Source organism: Penaeus japonicus, unplaced genomic scaffold, assembly GCF_977035675.1.
Source record: "Penaeus japonicus unplaced genomic scaffold, GWHDUDI00000001_assembly GWHDUDI00000033, whole genome shotgun sequence".
Taxonomy (NCBI): Eukaryota; Metazoa; Arthropoda; class Malacostraca; order Decapoda; family Penaeidae; genus Penaeus; species Penaeus japonicus.
Genome location: NW_028234435.1, coordinates 850141 through 872640, shown reverse-complemented (window position 1 = coordinate 872640; position 22500 = coordinate 850141). Strand labels below are relative to the sequence as shown.

General features: G+C 46.0%; 1 protein-coding gene across 4 annotated transcripts in view; it reads left to right on the top strand.

The window, feature by feature from the left end:
• The window catches only part of LOC122265253 (very long chain fatty acid elongase 7), a 304329-nt gene that overhangs the window by 247556 nt on the left and 34273 nt on the right, over window positions 1-22500 (top strand). For all 4 annotated transcript variants that reach the window (XM_086556704.1, XM_043034467.2, XM_043034466.2 and 1 more), the window contains exons 2-3: window positions 13426-13501; window positions 20243-20433. In XM_086556704.1, coding sequence (XP_086412830.1) covers window positions 13441-13501; window positions 20243-20433 — 252 coding nt within the window. In that variant the 5' untranslated portion in view covers window positions 13426-13440. The remainder of the gene's footprint in view (window positions 1-13425; window positions 13502-20242; window positions 20434-22500) is intronic.

The following is a 22500-nucleotide window of genomic DNA, read 5'->3' as shown; positions in this document are numbered from 1 at the left end:
TTGTATCCTCCTCCTCCTCATTTTTTCCTTCTCCCTCTTTCCTCCTTCCCCTTCTTCTTATCCTTCTCTCCTTTCTTATCCTTCTCTCCCTTCTTATTCATCTCCTCCAACGCCTCCTCTTCCTCGTCCTCGTCCTCGTCCTGCTCCTACTCCCACTCCTCTTCTTTTTCCTCCATCCTCCTCCTCCCACCTCCTCTTCCTCCTCCTACAACTCTTCCCCCCTTCCGCCTTCCTCCTCTTCCATCTTTCTCCCACCTCCTTGATCATCTTCCTCCCCCACTTCCTTCGCTTACTTGCAATTCATATTAATGGGTGATTTGTTTTTATTTATTTTATTTGTGCCTTTTTCGGATGACTGGACGAAAGCAGGAAGAGAGGAATAGGAAGAAGAGTACAGGGAAAGGGAGAGTAAGTGAAAGAGAGGAAGAAGAGGGGAGATGAGTCCAAGGCAGAGCAAGGTAGAAAGGAGGCGGGGCGCGGAAGAGGAGGCCTTGTTTCTCCTCTCTTGCATGACGCCGTCCTCCTGTCTCTTCTCTTTTGTTATCCTTGGCGCGGCCGGAGACGTTTGGCTACGAAGTCGGCGGGTAGTAAAAGCTCTGATATAAAATATTAATGTCCCTCTCTCTGTCTTTCCCGTAGCCTGTATTTTCCCCTCTCTTCCTGTCTTTCCTCTTCTTTCTCCTCTTCTCTTGCCCCACCCCCTCTTCTACACACACACACACACACGTTTTGGGTTTAGAATCGATCAAGTTCTCCTTCGCTAGACTTGTGTATCGTCTCTCTTTGTGTATCCGTTTTAGCGGAAGCGGCTAGACTGCAAAAGATGGGATTATCGTACACTTGACAACCCATCCTCTCTGTCCGTGTTCTATGTCTTGCTAGATATTTTTTTTGGGGGGATACAGAATTCGCAGTCTGTCTACCTTTTTGTTTATTAATCCTGTCTATTAATGAGAGATAATCCCCAGGGAAAGCGAAGGAGGGGCAGGTATACAAAGGATAGACAGAGAGTGTAAATAAAGGCTGTTGAATGAAACAAGAGTGGCGTTACGCGATCGTCATTTGTTTCAAGTTGCATGGAAGTTGCTTTTTTTTTTCCTTTTGCGCTTATTTCTTTGTGAAAGGGATAGTGTAGGGAAGGGATAGGAGAAGGTGGAGCAAGAAGAGGCGGGAAAGAAAGAAAGAAAGAAAAAAAGAGAAGAATGACAAGATGGGGAAGGATGCCCACGCCTTGAATATGGATCCTTCTTATGCACTGTGTGGAGCGGGTCCTGCTTTTGGCGTGGCTGAATGAGAGAGTACATGTGTCTGTGTGGGTTGCGTGTGTTCGCCTACTCGACTGTCCACATGCATGTCTGTATGTATTCTCTTTTGTTGTTGCACATGTTTGGGTTATGTAGTTATAGCTTTGTTTCTCTTTTTTTCTCTCATGTGTAAAAATGAAAAAGACACACACACACACACACACACACACACACACACACACACACACACACACACACACACACACACACACACACACACACACACACACACACACACACACACACACACACACACACACACACACACACACACACACACACACGTGTCCATATCCAGTGGTGTCCGTACGAAATCACGATATCGTAACCTATATTATGTTGCTACGATACAGCGGTAGTGTAGGCGTACCCATGAGTAATGTGTTTCTATATCCGTAGACTCTGGTCCGGTGGCACTCGTTTGTTTGTTTCTTTCTTCTTTGCTCGGTACATGGATCGGTGATGACGAAGGAGAATTATAACTTTTTTTTTTTTTTTACTTCTATATTGAATTCATTTCCTAACTATTTTTACTTGCTGGAGTGAAATGACAGGGCTTTCCGCCGGCAGTTTAGGATTACCAGAAGTCCGTCCTGTTGCGTAAGACACCGATTCGACTTGAACAATTTGAATGCAAAAGAAATGAAGCAAGTGAAAGAGAGAGATAGAATAAGAAAATAAAGAGAGAGAGGGAACGAGAGAGAGAGAATAAGAAAATAAGAGAGAGAGGGAGAGAGAGAGGGAACGAGAAAGAGAGAACTCGCCAAAGGATTGCGGCTTGCTAATTTAGAGTTTTCACGGACTCTGGAAGAATTATTTTTGCGCGTGTGGTGGTGGTGTAGGGGGGGGGGGTGCGGTACAGGTGTTGTCAGGTGGTGGCCGCAGTAGCAGATGGCGAGGGGCGCACATGGAAGGGAAGGGGAAGGGGTGGGTGGGTGGGTGGGTGGGTGGCCCGGTTGTGGTTAGACGCCGAGAGGAGACGGAGAGGAGAGAGAAGAAGAGAACCGGAAGTGCAAAGGAAAAGGGGGGAAAGGGAGACGAAAGAGAAAAGGGAAGAAAATCACGGGGATTGCTGCGTGAATACCGCAAGAGAAAGGAAAATCGAAACGAAAATCACACATTTCCCACAGTTTGACACACAGTTCTCACTAGTTGGCTTTCAGCGGAACCCCTTCCCACCCCCAGTCCCCACCCCCAGTCCCCTTCACTCCATTCCTACCCCCCCCCCCTCCCTCTCCTTTCTATGCCTCCCCGCCCCTCCTATCTCGTCCTGAGACATCCAGACAGACGCTCGGAAAGATAAGTAGACCACAACGTAATACCACTTAATTAAGGTAGAGCGAAGGTATGTGAGGAGGAGGGAGAGATAAAGGGGTCGTCGCCATTATCATAATTATGAGACAGGTTTAGCGCTGTGATATGTCCAGGTAGAAAGAAAGTGTGAGAGGGAGAGAATCGGGCCGGAACAGACCGAAAGTCAGAGAAAGAGAAAACAACAGAGAAGAACCGAAAGTCAGAGAAAGAGAGAGAGAAAAAACAACAGAGAAGAACCGAAAGTCAGAGAAAGAGAGAGAGAAAACGACAGAGAAGAACCGAGGAATTTGGCTGATTAAGAAAAGCGCGGGAGAAAAAATTAGGAGGAGAGATACACAAGAGAAAAAGACGCGTAAGATTCGTTCAGTCTCAGGACGATAATTGCGTCACGCAGGAAGATCCGTGAATGAGGGAGGAGGGAAGTGATGAATGGGCGAAGAGTCCAGAGAACCCTTGACGCAGGAAGGGAGGAAGAGGAAAAGAAGGAAAGGAAAAAGAGAGACCATTTGCGTGTCTTGGAAGACGGAATAGGAATGGACACGGAGGACGTGCGAGTGTGAGTGCTTTCTTTGCGTGTGGGAGGAGCGTCAAGTGTAAAGAAAACAGGAATGTGAAGGATGGCTGTGAGGCGAGGCGGAGGACCCTGCATAGTACTTTGATTGAGGACTTGAGAGAGAGAGAGAGAGAGAGAGAGAGAGAGAGAGAGAGAGAGAGAGAGAGAGAGAGAGAAGGCGTTGGAGGGAGAACAGCTCGAGAAGCATGGGGAGAGGGAGTGGGAAAGGGAGACGGAGAGAGAGAGAAAAAGAAAGAAAGAAAGAAAGAAACCAAGAGAGAGAGAGAGAGACAGGAGGAGGAGAAGGAGAAGGAGAGCGTGAGTAAGGGAGAGGGATGACACACCTGAGACACGTAGTCGGGCGTCTCACTCCCCATAGCGTGCGTCCATAATACGTGCTCATGAATATCATGCGGCCCTCCATCGCCGTTCGGTCCCCTGGTAATGCAAAATGTAGGGAAGACTCGCCCATACGCGTCTACAGTCGACGCCGCGCCGCTGGCCCAGGGAGACGCCGCATTCAGGGGTATTTTTGACTCCGTGAGCAAGGAGCTACAGGGGTGAGGGACGCCACACACAGCGGGGCGAGGGGCTTGCGCGGGAAACCTTCCTCGGGGACCACTTACCTCTCTCTCTTTCTTTCTCTCTTTCTCTCTCTTTCTCTTTCTCTTTCTCTCTCTCTCTCTCTCTCTCTCTCTCTCTCTCTCTCTCTTCTCTCTCTCTCTCTCTCTCTCTCATTCTCTCTCTCTCTCTTCTCTTCTCTCTCTCTCTCTCCTCTCTCTCTCTCACTCACTCACTCACTCTCACTCTCTCTCTCTCTCTCTACCTCTCTCTCTCTCTCTCTCATATATATATATATATATATATATCTATAAATAAATGTATATATATATATATATATATATATATATATATATATATATATATATAATATGTGTATGTGTATGTGTATGTATGTCTGTCTGTCTGTGTCTGTCTGTGTCTCCATCTATATCTAAAACTATATCTACATCTATATCTCTTTCTTTCTTTCTCTCCCCCTCCCTCCCTCCCTCACTCTATCTATTTCTGTCCCTTCCCCCTCCTCTGCACGGCTGCCCACGTTCCCTGGGCCGGGCGTCCGTTCCACCGGAGCCTTGACTGACACAGCAGCGCCCACACCTTCTGCGGCCGACCAGCTTTTGCAGCCTTGGGTCTGCTGACCTTGTGGCTTTGTGGACGCCTCTCAGCTTGGCTTGATTTGGAGTTTTGAATATACGTATTATTTGCTATTACCTTTTAGCTTACTTTTGTTTCAATTTTTTACAAAATCGTAACCAGAAGTTGTTTAAATGGGTTTATATATTTACCAGTTATATTTGTATACTTTGATTTATTTTACCGAGATGGAATGCAAACAATATCAATTTTGCAAGTGATAGCCACTGCGTTCCAATTTGCATCGCGAGAACACCGTATTATTTTTTTTCTCTTCGGTGATTCTTTTTTCTTGACACGTTTTTTTACGCTGAACTTGATACGTGTTTGTTTGTTTATTGTTGCACCTCGCCCGTCCCCAAATTTGAGCAGGCTTTGGGGTGAAGGCAAGACGTTTCCTGAAAGGTTTTGCTAAAGTTGGAAATGGGTTTAATAGGTTGGGAGTGGAGGGGAGAGGCGGGGACAGACAGAGGGGGGGGGAGGTGTTGGTGTTGGTTTTATTGAGAAATTAAATGTTGGTGATGGAGATAGTGCTGATGCTAGCAACTGGCCCCATGTTCGTATCAACATATGCAACAAAAATGATAATGCGTACAGTTAAGGATGGCCGCTCTGAAGGGACCTCGCTGACTGGAACGAGCCGTGTCAGAGCCCCGTAGGTGCCATATGGTGGACACCATACCTGAGATGCGTAATCATGTTAGTGGCACACACACGCAGATGCGAACGCACAGACCTGCACGCACAGCCGTCTGCAGAAGGGCCTTTGATGTGCCACCCTGAAAGCAGGCAGCCCCGCCGAACCAAGACGTAAGGCGAGTGCCGTGGAGTGTGCAGCCTCGACTCCGCCGTTTGTTTCTATTCTGGGGATCGCATGCCTGCCTTTGTCGTTCTTTTTTCTTTTTAATTTGCCAAATCGACCGCTAGTGATTGCTCTCTCTCTCTCTCTCTCTCTCTCTCTCTCTCTCTCTCTCTCTCTCTCTCTCTCTCTCTCTCTCTCTCTCTCTCTCTCTCTCTCTCTCTCTCTCTCTCTCTCTCTCTCTCTCTCTCTCTTTCTCACACACACACACACACACACACACACACACACACACACACACACACACACACACACACACACACACACACACACACACACACACACACACACACACACACACACACACACACACACACACACACACACACACGCACGCACGCACGCCGATACAACCCACATACCTACACAGAGACACCTAAACGCCCACAGCACTGCGTCAGCATCATTGATTCAAAAGGAAAGCGCTGTCGTCCCCACACAGCTGACCGAGAGGCGGCTCTTCAGCTGTGCTGTGTTTCCCGTGTCATGGAATATTGGCAGGGGATGGCAGTGGCATTTGCAAGGTTGCTCCTGGCACTTCCCTTTCCCTTCGAAAACTTCTTCTTTCCCCAGCTCTCCTGCTCAACATTTTATCATTCTATCATGCCGCCCTGCTGCCGACTGCGGCCGCCGGATCATGGGCTCCTGCTTATCTCGGGAACAGCATGTCACGGGTCTCATTCAGGTGGCTGCTCAGGGAGGAGCAGTGGGGTGTATAGGTATACATGCATACATATATAGGCACACATACATACATACACACACACATACATACATACATACATACATACATACACACATATATGTATGTATATATATCTATATATATATATATATATATATATATATATATACATATATATATATATATATATATACATATATATATATATATATGATATCTAAGCTTTTTTAATTTTGCCTTCGTCATCGCCGTTCGATCACGATCACTGCCACAATCACTGTTGCAACCACAACCACGCTTTCTCTCTCTCTCTCTCTCTCTCTCTCTCTCTCTCTCTCTCTCTCTCTCTCTCTCTCTCTCTCTCTCTCTCTCTCTCTCTCTCTCTCTCTCTCTCTCTCTCATTCTCTCTCCCTCTCTGTTTTTCTCTTTCTGTCTCGCTCACTAGTTCACTTGTCCAGCTCCTTTTCCTAAGACTTTTCCCTCCTGGTCCTCCTCCTCCTCCTCCTCCTCCTTTTCTTCCTCCACCACCAGCACCTCTTCCTCCTCCTCCTCCTTCCTCCTCCTTCCTCCTCCTTCCTCCTCCTTCCTCCTCCTTCTCCTCGTCCTTTACTTCCTCCTCCTCTTCCTCCTTTTCTTCCTCCACCACCTCTTCTAACTCTTCCTCCACCTCCACCACCTTCTCCTCCACCTCCTCCTCCTCCTTCTCCTTCTTCTTCTCCTCCTCCTCCACCTCCTCCTCCACCACCACCGCCTTTTCTTCCCCCCTCCGCCCGCCTAGGTGCGATTCGCGGCCTCCGAGGAACAGCAACCCCCGCCCCAGGAAGGGAATCGTGGGTCCCTCTGCCCCCCTAACCCTCTTGGCTCCCCTCGGCTCCCCTCAACTCCCCTCCCTGTCCTTTCCGTTTACTACTGAATATTTAATAGACTTGTACATGCCTCGTTTGCCTTAATTTATACATATGAGTTGTTTGTATGTTTGTACATATACATTTATATAACTGTACGTTTACGTGCCTCTGCACATATAAATACACGTACAACAAACACATACACATTGTATTTATGTGTCGTATCTTCTGACAAAGATAAGGACAAATAATGTATAAGAAGCGGCCACTCTTAAGTTTTTTTTTTATAAACTACAGTCACAGCGAGATCATTACAGTCGGGAATGTTGTGGTAAATATTTTTTTCCTCCTCATGTCGCGTTTTTGTCTTATTTACGGCATGTGTCCCGTTGCATCACATTAGCTCATGTTGGGTTGCAGAGTGGCCAAGGCTGTTGCAGAGATGCGAAGGAAAGGGGGTTAGTCAGGTGAATGTTCGTGCTTTCATCCCTCCCCCTTCCCCCTTCCCCCTCCCCCCTCTCCCACCTCCCTCCCCCTCCGACTCCCTCAGCCCACCGTGCGTGTTGTGAATTATGGTGATGAGAAATGAGGAGGCGGAGGGAGGGGGGGAGGGGAGAAAACAATGGGGGGGGGGAGCTGGGGGGTACAGGGCAGAGAGACAGTGAGACAGTGAGACAGTGACATGCAAACAGGATGGGAGAAATGAAAAGGTGAAAGCGGGAACAAGAAAATAAAAACAAAGATAATATCTCAAAAAAGGTGGAGCGGTTAGAGTGTGGGCATCTCGCTGACGAAAGGAGAGTGTTGCTGAGGCATTTACTTTCATTTTCCTAAATCTCTCTTTCACCCATCGGTTTGTCTTTTTTTTAGCTTTTTTGTCGTTATCGCCAATTTCATTCTTTTTCCTTTCTTTCGTTTACCTGTCCCTTCTCTCATTCCCTCTTCATATGCGAGTCCTGGCTTGTCCCTTCAGCATGCCCTGCGAGGCATTGAGGCCGCTGGCAAACCCTGACCCTTGCTTGGCACTGGAGGTCACTGGAGGTCACCGTTGAACTCATGACACCTTCAGTGGCGGAGTTTTCGTGTCATTCCACAAGAAAATGAGGGCGGTTTTCCCCCCTAAGAGGTGGTGGATAATTGCTGGAGCAGGTGGTATTTTATAATGCCACATGGCCGAGATCGGCCATGTGACGCGCGCGCGCACAAACACACACACACACACACACACACACACACACACACACACACACACACACACACACACACACACACACACACACACACACACACACACAAACACAAACACAAACACAAACACACACACACACTCTCTCTCTCTCTCTCTCTCTCTCTCTCTCTCTCTCTCTCTCTCTCTCTCTCTCTCTCTCTCTCTCTCTCTCTCTCTCTCTCTCTCTCTCTCTCTCTCACGGTTACAAATACGCTTACCCACTCACTGAGCGAGTAGGAGAGAGAAGTAGCACGCACGCACGCACGCATGCACGCATACGAAACACAAAGGTTTTTTAGTAAACGTTCCTATCGATTGGACGCTCCCTTCGCTAACCCATTTGCTGACGTCTGCAGAGCGCGTCAGCAAGGGTCTATTCATCAGTTTTAATGGGAGCAGCTCCTCCATTTTTTTCTCCCTTTTTCTTTTATTTTTTCCGAATATGGTTTCTGTCCAATAGCAGAAACCCGATTGTTGTTGGTGATCGTGGGTCGTATTGCCAACATTCTTTTTCGTGTGTGTGTGTGTGTGTTTTTTTTTTTTTTTTTTTACCCCATTTACGTTCAAGTTTTTTTTTTTTTTTTTTTTTTTTTTTTGGGGGGGGGGTTTGGGGTGGCTTACGCGTAGTTTCGTAGGTGTGTGTGTTTGTAGTTTTCTCTGGTTGCCTATGCAAAGATGCTGGAGTTTTTGTTTTTTGTTTTTGTTTTGTTTTAGAAGATGTGCCGCATTGCAAGTGCAGGTGGCCTCCTATTGAGGGTGGTTTGCGGTGGCTGCTATCTTGAAGTCGTTGCAGCTGTTGCTGTGTGTAATTCGATGCCCTCCGTAGTCTTGTAATCCTCTTGTGATTACGCACCTGTTGCTTTGGTGGGGTAGGGGGTTATGGGGGTAGGGGGGGGGAGCGTGGGAGAGGGCTTGTCTTCACGGTTTTGAACGTCTCGTCGCGGCGGAGTGCGAGGTTTCTTGCGGGGTCGCCGTTCTGCTTTGCGGTGAAGCGTTTTAAGAAGCGTGGACACGAGTTTCGCGCGATGTTTCTCCTCTTCTTCTTCTTCCATTTCGAGGAGTGTGCGAGCGAAGAAGGTGAAGAAGAGTAAATGTTGAGTGTAGAAGTCCCTTCTCCCCCCTCCACCCCCTTCATTTCCTAAGCCTCCCTTCACTCCCCCCCCCCCCTCCTCCTCCTCGGCGTGCAGGCCAAACCTCGCCTTTCCAAGCACTGGCATTTTGAGCCATTTTGAAGATCACGCTTTCCTGTCCATCCACTTCCCGGCTCCTTCCGTGTCTCTCTCTGCCACGCCATTTGAATACGCTGCAGTGTGCCACAGAATGGAAGGAAGGCGGATTATTCGTCTATTCCATTTGGCGTTTTAGTAGATCATATCGTGTTACCTCGGTGTCTGTCCTCTCTGCTGTTGCACTCGTATGTGCAAGATGGGGCACTATTGCCATGTGTTATTGTTCTATGTTACACCACAACTAGAACGTTGAGTGAATGAATGTTAGTGCTGATTGCTTGCTTGCTTGGTTGTCCAGCACCAGTTATGAAAAGGGCTACGTTCTTACTCCGAGCCTACTTTGTTTGTAGAATCAGGTCTGTTTGTAATGGGTTTCTAGTCCATTGCTCTTAATGTGGAGGTGTGTGTTGCATTTTTTCACATTCAGATTGTGTTTAAACTGTTATGCTTACTGCTTTTTATTTTTATTGTTTTTTTTTTCTGGATGCATTGCTACAGTAATTATTATAATTATCATAATTGCCATCAGTATTATTACTTATTTATTCTGTTTTTATCTTATATCGCTCATTAAGTATCACCCCAACGTAGAAATATTGATTTGTCTATCTCTGATTCCTGAGTGGTCCTCGCAGTGTCACGTGTCACGGTAGAAAGGCTTGTGCCACGGCTTGTGCCACGGCTTGTGTCATGCCGCGGCAAAAAGGGTGCCATGACCTTCACCACTGCTCGCTCTCGCCCTCAGGTGGCGGTGGCAGTAATGCGCTCAGGTGAATCATCAGTTCCAGAGGCGAATCTTTGCGGTTGTTGCTCTTGATATCATGATGAGGATGATGATAATTATAATGATGATATTGATATTAGTTTTTATTATAAATAGTAGTAGTAGTCGTAGTGATATTATCATTATTATTATTACTATTATATTACTATTGGTATTACTATTACCATTACAATTCTCATTACTGATGCTATTAATATCACTACTACTATTATTAATAATATCATTATCATTATTGCTGGTATTATTGATATTTATTATTATCATTATTGGTAATACCAATCATTATTATTATCATTATTACTATTATTACTTACAATTTACCACTGATACCGTTATTATATATTTTTGTAATTGTTGTTATTCTTGAAATTATCATCAAGAGCCACTCTTGTCACTCTTGTTTTAGTGACACTCCTTCGTTTTTTTGTTGTTTTTTTCATGTTCCTTTTGTTATATCTCCCAAGCTCTTTCCTGCGCTCAGTTCCGAAGATCTTTGCTTTCGATTAGCCGTCTGGACCTCTTTCCTTGCGACCAACAGCCCTGGCAGCTGTTGCTCTCGGAAGCCCTTTGTGGGGGTGGGGGTGGGGGTGGGGGGTAGTAGTGGTGCTCCATTTATTTATCATGATTATCTCGGACACTCGTGTGACTTTTTTCACGTGGAATGTTATACGGTCCGGCATTTTGAATTCTAATCCTACATGTTATATACTTTATGCTCTGTGTCATTAACATTGTATATATATATATGTATATATATATATATATATATATATATATATATATATTTATATATATATATTTGTATATATATTTATATATATTTATATTTTTTTTTTTTCTTCTATTTTTTGTTTATTATTATTTTTTTGCGTGGCGATGGATGACCGTGGAGCTTTCTCTGGCGGGGTTCATGGTTACTGTGAGTGTTAAGCTTAGCCTTGTTGATGGTGGCTTCTTTGTAGTGAGAAACATTAAGTGCTACTTTTTTCGGTAGGTGGTGGGGGGGGGGGCAACGGTTAATGTACGATTGGCCGGGTTTCCATGAGAGAACCCCAACCCGCCTTTTCGACACCTGTAGACCCCCCCCCCCAACCCTACCCCACCATACCTATAGGTTATCAATATGAGGTCATGAGGAGGGAGTTGAAGCCCTCGGGGCCGAAGGTGCCATAGATTTCCGATCCTGTGTACTTGACAGCCTGTTTGCATTTAATTACTGCAGTGGCCGGCGCGGGGGCGGGAGGGGCAGGGGCCGGGCGGGGAGGGGGAGGGGGAGGGGGGGTGACCAGGAGTGAGGGGAAGAGCGGGAGGGAGGGAGGGGGTGACAAGGAGTGAGGGGCTGGGCGGGAGGGAGGGAGGGAGGGGGTGACCAGGCGTGAGGGGAAGGGTGGGGTGGGGGGGAGAGGAGGAAGAAATGACGGAACAAGGAAAGAAACATCAAGCGAAGACAAAGGGAATATAAATAGGGAAGAGCGAGAAGAGGCGGAGGGAGATACAGGGATAAAGGAGGCACAAGGGGAAAAAAAAGTCGAATTCTCGGGAGAGTAGTAGGCCTACGGCGAGGAACGAAGGAGGAGCGATGTAGTGTAGATGGAGCGTAAGGAAGGGGCGAGACCCAAAGGGAAGGAGGAAAGCAAGAGTGCTTTCGTCACAGGATAGATTGCGTACAAGGAGGATGTGGTGTTTGAGAAAGGGTAGAGATGGGGGCGTGGGTGCGGGGCGACTCATGGGGCGTGGCCGAAGGGAGAAGTGGGTGGGGGGGGAGGGGAGCGGACGGACCCCTCGCATACACACATGCACGAGCCCTTCCCCCTGTTTCCCACCCTCGTAGGTGATATCCTTCCTCGCCTTCTCATTTCTATCGCTTGCTCGTGTGGGAGGGGCGAGGCAGGCACGGACTCATATGTACATTGCGTAGGCCATGTACTTAGATAGAGTACATTGACGCAGCACGCAAATTATCTCTCTCTCTCTCTTTCTCTCTTTCTTTCTTTCTTTCTTTTTTTCTCTCTCTCTTTCTCTCTCTCTCTTTCTCTCTCTTTCTTTCTCTCTCTCTCTCTCTCTCTCTCTCTCTCTCTCTCTCTCTCTCTCTCTCTCTCTCTCTCTCTCTCTCTCTCTCTCTCTCTCTCTTTCATTGTCTCTTCCTCTTCTCTATCTTCGTCTCACTCTCCCTTTCCGTCTGGTTTTCTCCCCCACTCCATTTATAATAAGTGCATATCAGATTAAAGGATAAAGGCAAAGAAACTACACAGGTTCATGGAAAAACTGCTTGTAACTAATCATTGTAATGTTCTCTGGAGAACCTCCGGAGTATAACCTACCTCCCCCCTCCCCTCCCCCTCCTCAGGCCCGACCCTTCCTAAAGTGGCATAGGGAATTCATGAGAGAGAGAGAGAAAGAAAGAGAAAAAGAAGAGAGAAAGAAAGAGAGAGAGAAAGAAAGAAAGAGAGAGAGAGAAAAAAAAATAAAGAAAGAAAGAAAGAAAGAAAGAGAGAGAGAGAGAGACCATTAGCCCACAAATTGATTAGAATTTTAATTTAGAAAATGAAGAGGGGAAGGTGTGCGCGACATGAGTTAGAACAGGAGCGTGAAGTGAAGTGAAGTGAAGTGAAGTGAAGTTATGATTGATACGCTGTCGATTCTAGTGGCAGCGCGTGGCGTTTGAAGTAGATGTGTCTCGGCGTAAGCAGGCACAGACAGACACTCAGACACAGACAGACAGACAGATATTCAGATATGGATAGACTGATCGATGGTCCGATAAGCTGACACTATACGCATACAGAGAATGCCACAATCAGACATTCAGACAATCTGTCATGGGGCAAACAAGGGATCAATCAAGCAAGGAGACAGACAGGCGGAGCGACGGTCAAACAGACATGCAAGTAAGCAAGCAAGCAAACAAGCAAGCAAGCAAGCAGAGGGTGGGAGACAAGGGCGTCCGTGGAGGAAAGGATGCGGTCCTTATCGTCGTCATTGGAGCTTGATCCAGGCCAGACGCCACCGGGTATTGATTGTCGACGCCCCGCAAGCGATTATCGCCTTTATGGCCCGTGGACGCAGAGTACACTGTCGTCACTTAGCTGATTAGGACGTCTGTCGTTCTGCTATGTAATGCGTTTTAATGGCCGGGTTCTCGCGTTCAGCTTTTGGGCGACCCAGGAGGGCAGTCACACCCCCCCCCTCTCCTTTTTGGCATGGAGTAACTAGTAGTTCTTGCACGGCCATTCCATGGTCGAGTGTTCCTTTTTTTATTTTTTATTTTGTCTTTTTTTCTATTTCTTGTTTTGTTTGGATTGGGGTTTTTGTTCAACAATTAAAGAAAGCCACCAATTTCCTTGTCAAATGTAGAAGGAGAAATAAATTGAATAAGATGTGTGTGAGCCAACCTCTTAACTCATTTCTTCTTCTTCTTTTCCAGATAAATAACCTGAAAATGGCGAGCTTAGTGGACCGGGTCATGGACGGATACCATGACCTCTTCATCAACCAGCGAGGTAAGTGCCATCGGCTGTTTGGTATTCCTCGAAGTAGCAGGGGGGAAGGGGGGCAAGGGAGGCAGTTGGGAGAAGAAAAGAGGGTATGATAATGATAGTGGTAGTAAAAAAATAAAGGATCGTGGAGTGGGTAAGGGGATTAGCAATATACATCCATGCACATATAGATGGATGGATAGATAGATAGATAGATAGATAGATAGATGGGAGAGTAGAAATTACGAGGGGGCTGGTTGGAGGGCGATGGATAATAGGTGTGAAGGCAGGTGATAAAGGAGAGGGATTAGGGCGAAGTAGAAGCAGGGAATGGCCATCGAGGTCCCTGTACACCTTCCCCCAGGTAACATATCGTTGAGGGACAGCCCTTATTAGCATAAAAAGCCGCGGCATTACAGGCGCCCTCTCCTGCCAGGGGGCCCCGTCCGTCGACAGCGACTGAGACTGATAGCGTCCAAATCGACGGCTAATTTGCGGTCGCTAAGAACAACACGGTCGCGAGGCTTGGCGTCAAAAGAACCCTACACATCAAATGAATGGGTCGTTTCAGCTGCGTTGTGCAAGCGGCCTGGTCAGCGCTGCGTCGCGGAGTCCATATGTTCGCGTGTCTGTTAGGGGGGAAGGGCGGGGGGGGGGGGGGGTCAGCGACATGTGCGTTATTTTGAGCTTTTGAGGTTGCTCTCTGGGAATTACTCCTGGTCAAAGACCGGCGGCCGAGTTGCGAAGGTAAACAAGAGGAAGTCGAATTCACGGAACTGGTCTGGACCTTCTCGGTACTCTTCTTTTCATGGGGATTCATGGTCGGCGCTCTAGGTTAATGCCTTCGGAAGAGAGAGTGATTGAGAAGATGATGTTAAGAAAATGTTTCGAAGGATGGAAGAGGGAGTTTAGGGCCGTGCGTGGAAGTACGTCTGCCTGCGTGCGGTGGCTGTTCCTCCGGGGCCGAAGCCGCGGCGCCGGTTGACGCCGAGACTCTTCTGGTCAACGCCAGAAGGAAATCGGGAGAGAGCAATCGCCCACTCCTCCGGCATCCCTTCCCTCTTCCCGGACGTCCCTTTTGTCAAGCTCCATATATTTATATAGAGAGGGAGAAAGAGAGAAAGAAAGAAGGAAACAGATAGGCAGGGAGCCAGGCAGACAGAGAATCCAGTAGACGCGAACAGACAGAACGGCAGACGCCTTGTATGCCAGGCAGGGAGGTGGGTGTACGTACCTGCTGGCCCACCTGTCCAATATTGATTTCGTTTCATCTCATTTATTTCAGTGTTGGCCACGCTACGTTAACCTCGTGGCGACGGTGCCTCGCTCCCGCTCTGCTAAAGCGCCTTCTCCCCTCGGACCTTTCTTGGGCCTCCATTTTAAAGTGTCTTTCCCCCCGATCCGCTCCCTGGTGGCTTTCGGTTGCGACGCCCCGTAGTTCATGGTTCGGCCCCTAGTTCGTTGCTCCTTGCCCTGGTTCAAGAACTGCATCTGCTCTACTCTATGCTTTAGTGGGACTTCCTCTGACTCTTCACTTCGTCTTCGCCAGCTCTCTTGCCGCACCTCCTCTCTGCTTTTTTGTCGCTTCACTTCAACGCTTTCCCGCTTCCCTGCTTCCCCGCGTCACAGAATCACATCTCCACTTCTGTTCCACGTGCTCGCATAATCTCCTTTCCTTTTTATACGTTCCCCTCCTATCTTCGTCTCCACTTGTCCCCCCACATCTCCACCTCATGTCCGCCTTCCACCGCCCCGGCATGGGTTTCCCGCCCCGCCGTCACCCCCCTCCCCCCTCCCGGCGTAACTCGCCATTGATTGGGTCTCGGGTGTGGCGACGGCTAACCTTAACAAGGCCGCGCTTGCTCCTCCTCCTCCTCCCCCTCTCCTCTCCTCCGGCTTTCCCCTCTTCTTGGCTCTCCTCGGCTCTCCTCTTCCTCTTTTATTCTCCCTCTCTCTCTTCTCGTTTCTCCTTTTTCCTTTCATTCCTCTCCTTTCTTCGACATTTCTCTCCTTTTCTCTCTTCGCATTTGCCACACCTTCGCATTTTCCTACCCTTTGTTGTCTTCTCCTTTTCTCCTCTCGCTCATCCTCTGCTTTTATTTCCTCTTCCTCTCCTTCTTCTCGTATCTCCTCTTAATCCTTTCTATCTCCTCTCCTCGTGTCTATCTTTCTCTCCATTCCTCATTTTAATTTAGTATTGTTTATCCTCCTCTCTCCTTCTCCCACTTTTTATCTTCCTTTTTCTTCTCTGTTATTCCATACATATTTCCCTTCTTTTTATGCTCTTTTTGACTCCTCGTCTTCCGCCCCACCCCACCCCTTCTCTTTTCTGGCGTCTTTGTCTCTCTTTTCCTCCCCTTTCCTCTTCGATTCTTTTCTGCCATGTCCCGACTTAGTTCTGCTCTCTGGAGTGCGTCGCCTCCTCGTCCTCCCTCTCGCGGTGGCCGTTCGGGCGACGAGTTTTCTTTCTGAAGTCCGTTGTTGCGTCGGCGAGGGATGGCGGCGCCGCGACCGAACCGATTCTGGCTTCGAGTTGTCGTCGCTCGCGTTGACGTTCGCCCACGCCGCTCTTGCTTATTGGAAGCAATTGCTGGCGTAGTAATTGCTGTTGCCGCCTATTGGCACGCTGGCTGGCAATTTTCTAACTCATTCACAAGCTATCTTGGCTGGATTGTCAAGGCCGGAGAGAGAAAGAGAGAGAGAGAGAGAGAGAGAGAGAGAGAGAGAGAGAGAGAGAGAGAGAGAGAGAGAGAGAGGGGGAGAGAGAGAGAGGGAGAGAGAGAGAGAGAGAGAGGGGGAGGAGAGGGGGGGAGAGAGGGGGGAGAAGAGAGAGAGAGGGGGGGGGGAGAAAGAGAGAGAGAGGGGGAGGAGAAAGAGAGAGAGAGTGTGTGTGTGTGTGTGTGTTAGTGCACATTTATGAATTTTATAATAGTGCATTTTTTTTAAAGATTACAGTGCTACTACAGATCTTTATTTTTCGTGATTTATTATTGTTTTTTTTTTTTTTTTTTTTTATCGTTTTATAGAAGCTTGGTTTCACTTTCATGAAACCAGTTTCCAAGAGAAGCGAAACCAGTTCGCAAAACCTGTTGATTGACTCTCGCTGCTCGAATCCACTTTCCCCGAGTGCGGCGGGGGAAAGGGACGAGACGGGGCCCCCCTCGGCCTGCCCTGCCTCGCATGAGCCTCGGAAATCCATCTCGCTTTGGCCACATGGATCCACGCCAGGAGTCTTAATCTCGCCGCGTCCTCGCTTTGAGATGGCGTCCAGGCGCCTCCGAGGGGGCTTTTCCCCGGGAATTCACGAGTCCGCCTGCCTGACCCGCATGAGGAATCCGTCCTCAGAGCGGCTGCGCGCGATCCCCTCAGCCTCGCCGCGCCTTCCGTGCCCGGCGGGGGCGGGGGCGTGGGCGAGGGGGGGGGGCAGTGTCGCTTTGAGAGGCTTTGCTTCGTGTTACGTGGCGGATGACTCGGCAGAAAGCGGCACTGGAAGATACTCGCTGCCGATGCCCTTGCCTTCATGCAAGGAGAGAGGTTGGGCGTTAGGGATATTCTCTCTCGCTCTCGTTCTCGTTCTCTTCCGCCCTCCCCCTCCTTTTCTCTCTCTCGCTTTCGCTCTCTCTCTCTCTCTCTCTCTCTCTCTCTCTCTCTCTCTCTCTCTCTCTCTCTCTCTCTCTCTCTCTCTCTCTCTCTCTCTCTCTCTCTCTCTCTCTCTCTCTCTCTCTGCTTTAGAGACGTCTGCTTTAGTGATCATAGATGTCTCGAAACGTTTGCATTCTTTTTTATCTTTTCCTTCGTCCTTCCCCATGTTTTCGCTCTTTATCTTCCTTTTCTCTGCTTCCCCAACATTCTCCTCCCTCTTTCCTTTCCCATTTTTTATATCTCGTTTTAATCCCCTTATCAATATCCTCTCCACGTCCTCCCTTCTTTTTTTATTTTTTCCCTCCTTACAGTCTATTGCACACAAGTTTTATTTCCCGTGTCCTTCCTCCTTCCCCTACGTCCTCTTTCCCCTACGTCCTCTTTCCCCTACGTCCTCTTTCCCCTACGTCCTCTTTCCCCTACGTCCTCTTTCCCCTACGTCCTCTTTCCCCTACGTCCTCTTTCCCCTACGCCCTCTTTCCCTTGCCTCCCTCTCCTCTATCCCTCTCCCAGTAACGCCATAAAGATGTTGACAATTACCATAATGGGGTCGGATCCAGGCAGGGAGAACTCTGGCGTCAGGGCTATAGCCTCGTGCTATAAAAGAAGGGCTGGTGCAGGCTCTGCGGCGTATGTTTGTTTGTCTGTTTGTGTGCTTGCGTATGTACTTCCGTTTTATGTTCGTCTGAATGTACTGATTGCCTGCAGAGCGAACATGCTGTTGAGATTTAATTAAGGCTCGTAATAAACTCACCAGTGACCGCACCATGTTGCGATAAAAGCTGACAGAAATATGACACTTACTTCATCAAAACATGCTAACGTGTGTTCCAGCCCAATTGCTCGCTCGACTTTGCAAGCGGCACCAGGGTTCGAGCAGGGAATATCGGAAAGACCCGGCCAAGACTCCGGCTCAGCGAGTAGCCGGGGCGTGGGGCGTCCACCTGTTGCTCGGGGGACGGAAACAACATTCGGCGCCTCTCCCATTCCCTCTCTACCATGGCATATGCTCTAGTTTCTCTCTCTCTCTCTCTCTCTTTCTCTTTATCTCTCTCTCTCTTTCTCTCTCTCTCTCTCTCTCTCTCTCTCTCTCTCTCTCTCTCTCTCTCTCTCTCTCTCTCTCTCTCTCTCTCTCTCTCTCTTTCTCTCTTTCTCTCTCTTTCCCTCTCCTTCCTTTCTCTTTCTCTTTTTTTGCGTGCGTGCGTGCATGCGTGCAGGGCGCCAAGCATTATTCCGGCCTGTCGCCACACTGTATGGAAGAGTATGTCGCGGAAGGACACGAGTCGTCGCCAAAGTGCCGTCGCCAAAGCGCGACCTGGCACCTGTTATGAAATGGAGATCTAAAGTGTTTAGGACAGGTATTGCCTTTGCTGCAGGAAAATGCAAGTGAAGAGTCGGCTCCAGAGTAATTGGGGGGATTCGCCGACGTCGAGCAATTTTCGAGGAATTAAAAGAGTAGAGGCAAGGCGGCCCCGCACCTGGGTGGTCTGCCGGTCACCGCTTGAATGGATCGCTTGGCACACCCGCTGTATGGACATTGTCGGTCTGTGTCCTGCAGGACCCGCTCCCATCCCCGCGAGGATCGTCCCCTTCTTCTGTCATGCAAAGCCTCCTTCGTGTCATGCGATTTATTATTCATTCATTGCTGTTATCATCGGGGTCATCACTGTTCTAGTATTTCTTCATTATTGTTGTTTTCCAGTCTACTGAATTGTTTATGTTGCTGTTATGGGTGGTTTTATTATTATTATTATTATTATAGTTATCAGAATTATCATTACATATTACTATTATTGTAATATTATTATCATTATTATTGTGTGTGGTATGACCAGTTTTTTGTCCAACTGTCCACTGAATATCGTAAGGTTTAGCCCTATGTGGTAGCTGCCCATTACTGGCTCAGATTGAAAATCAACGTGTTTGATATCGTTAGTTCTTTGTCATAAACACAGCCACATACCGATCCAAAACATGCCTATTTGCACTGTTATTGTGCAGAGCTAGCACGCTAAAACAATCTTTTATCAAATATTAATAAGTCAGATCCCACATAAAAGGAAGAATAGGTTTTGAATTATTATTCTTGCATTTCAAGTATATAAAATATCTGAGTGTAAGTGCAAATAAAATATATTTTAATAATTTACTCCATGTTAATTACACTGGAAATATGTTAATTCCAGTTAGCATGCTGGTATCGCGAACACTGACAACTTTGTATTGCTCGTTTTCTCTCTCCTTCTTGCCACTGCGTGTGGTTAATTCACTCACTTTAACCCTATTTCATGTTCTTTTGTTTATTACCCATGTAATTTATATACGGTATATCAATTAGGTACCCTTTATTTGCATCTATACAGCCAGATGTCTTATTTATATACGTAAATAAATTAATAATTGATTATTTTAAGCCTGCTGATTGCATTCAGACTGTTTTTTGGTGCAAACTCGTTGTTCATCTGTTTGCATTTTATAACATCAGTGCAAATAACATCAGTACCCCTTTGGGATATATATGTGTATATATATATATATATATATATATATATATATATATATATATATTGTTTTGTTTTAAGTAGAAGCTTGAATATTTATCGCAAGTAACTAATGATATCAGACACTGACTTTCAGCCCACCATGAGCCAGTAATGTGTGCATGTGCCATATCACTGATACCTTGTGGACAAACTACAGTAATAGTAGTAGTAATAGCAATAACAGTTTAGTAGCAGCAATATCATTGCAGTTATTCTTTTAATTTTCTCCGTAACATTAATTTCCCCACACTATTATTATTGTTAAAGCGTGTGCAATGGCAGTCCAGCCCGCCTCTTCAAAAGAGGAGGGGCATGTGAGCAGGAGCTCGCTCGCTGCCCGCTGATCGTTGCGCAGGGGTGGGTGGGAGAGGGCCATGTCCTCGGTCACTGACATTTCGGAGGGAGTTTCACAATGTAAATGCAAACTGTGATGTAAACAGTGTGCACACCAGCACGTGCAAATTCACAGGGACGACTCGACAGGTGCAGTGGAAGTCATATATGCGCGCGCGCACACACACACACACACAAACAAACAAATGATAATGATAATAATAAGCCTGTCATCGCTCGCCCGCAGATCCCCGCGTGGACGGATGGCTGTTCATGGACTCCCCATGGCCGACGTTCTTCATTTGCGTGAGTTACGTGGTCATCGTGAAGGTATTAGGTCCGTATTACATGAAGGATCGGCCGCCGTTCCAGCTGCGCAACATCCTGGTCGCCTACAACGCCTTCCAGGTCCTCTTCTCCAGCTGGATCTTTTACGAAGTGAGTGCTCGGGCCGGGGCGACAGACTCGACCCTGCCGTCGTACTTGTCTTTGGGGATTTTCCGTTTTCTGTATGGCGGGCAAGAAACTGAGGTGCAGTCTGTCTCGAAAAATGGGAAAATTCGAAGAGTAGGAGGGCAGGAAGACGAAGAAGAGGGGAAATGATACCATCATTACTCTTCTCGTATTTGGCTGAATGATGCCTATGGGCGTCTTCTGTAAGCGCCACAAATGAAATCCGGATTGACGTTTATTCAAGATCGTAACTGTGCAAACAGGGTTCATTTTCAACTGATAATGCAGCTCTAGAGCAACATTAACTTCGAAATTCAAGGTTTGAGTCTGCACAAGCGCAGACGGTTAAAATCACCAATCATGTATCATTACGTGATGAAAACAGTTGCATGAGAGCATGGAATTAAGTTGCCAGTTGCAATTATTCATAATAGTCACGCCGCAAGTTTTGACATGTCCACACCAAAGATCCAAAGATATACTATACATTGTAATAAGTTGGCGTATATTCAAATTACAGATATACATCTCAAAAGGAAAGGAAAAACGATGAGAAAATCCCGAGAGATTCTTGGAGCGCTCCAGACACAGTCAAGGAAATCTCATTTCCAGGTTTCCAGGAAAACATTCTTTGCCAACTTTTAACACTTAGATATCTGCTCCTTCATATCGCGGGTCTGGCAGCGGTTCTGTCACAGTTGATTTTGCTTCATGATTAATACTGGAATGATGGATGCAGCGCTTACAGAAGACGCCTCATTGCCCTCTGGGAATGTCATTTTTAAAAGCTATTGAATCAAGTATTGGTAGCGATAGAGTATTCTGTGGGATTCCAGGTTCGAAGTAACCACATCTGTATCTTAATGCTCATCATTGTTTTTTGTTTTATTGTCTTGTTATTATGTAGGTGTCAAAGTTGCAAATATACCTAATACAATGCAGAATAAAAACAGACATCTTTGTTGTTTATGCTTTCTCGTAATTTCGATTAAGGATTTTGAAGTCTTACCATTTTTTCTTCAAATATCTGTTGAGATTTGAATAGACATTAATAAGGTCAATTAATATTTCAATAGAAAACCTCTGATAGAAGTTTAATTTTTTTCTTGATTTGTTCTTTAATAGTAGGTATTGTTGAGACAGACTGTATTCTGTTTTCAGAGTGCTTGTTATTTATACAAAGGAAGAAGTATATATGTAATTAATTGCAATTTTGATATTTTTCAATATCAGTATCATTTTCATTGTTATTATTACTATCAATATTATTATTATTATTATCATTATTATTATTATTATTATTATTATTATTATTATTATCATAATTATTACTATTATTATTATTATTATTATTATTATTACTACTACTACTGGTTATTGTTATTATCATTACAGGTTATTCTTATTATTGTGCAATAATATCTTTAAACATTTTCCCTACACAGCTATTTCAGCCCTGGAGGTAATGAAAGCAGTCTAAGGCAGCATAAGTTGCCTTTTCTAATGCAAATTAAGACTTGTTCCTCTTTATTTTTCTAAATATTTTATTCCCAAACATTTTTTTTTAACCACGTTTGAGTATTATCTCTTTTCTTTGTTCATACATGTATGGTTTCTTTTGTCATGTGCATTATGGTGTGTGTGTTGTGAAATTAAGTAGAAATTCAAGTTATGAGTTCTCTGGTGTTTGTATTTTTTTATTTATCTTTCCCACATCTATCATCATTTTTATCAATCCACCTTTATTTACTTTAAGGGAGAGACATTTCCTCCAGCTGTTTCCATACACACACCTTTGTTTATTAATTTATATATATATATATATATATATATATATATATATATATATATATATATATATATATATACATATATAATATATTATATATGTATAATATATATATATATATATATATATATATATGTATATATGTATATATATATGTATATATGTATATAGATATGTATATATGTATACATATATATGTATATATGTATACATTGATATTTATATATGTATACATAGATATGTATATATGTATACATATATAT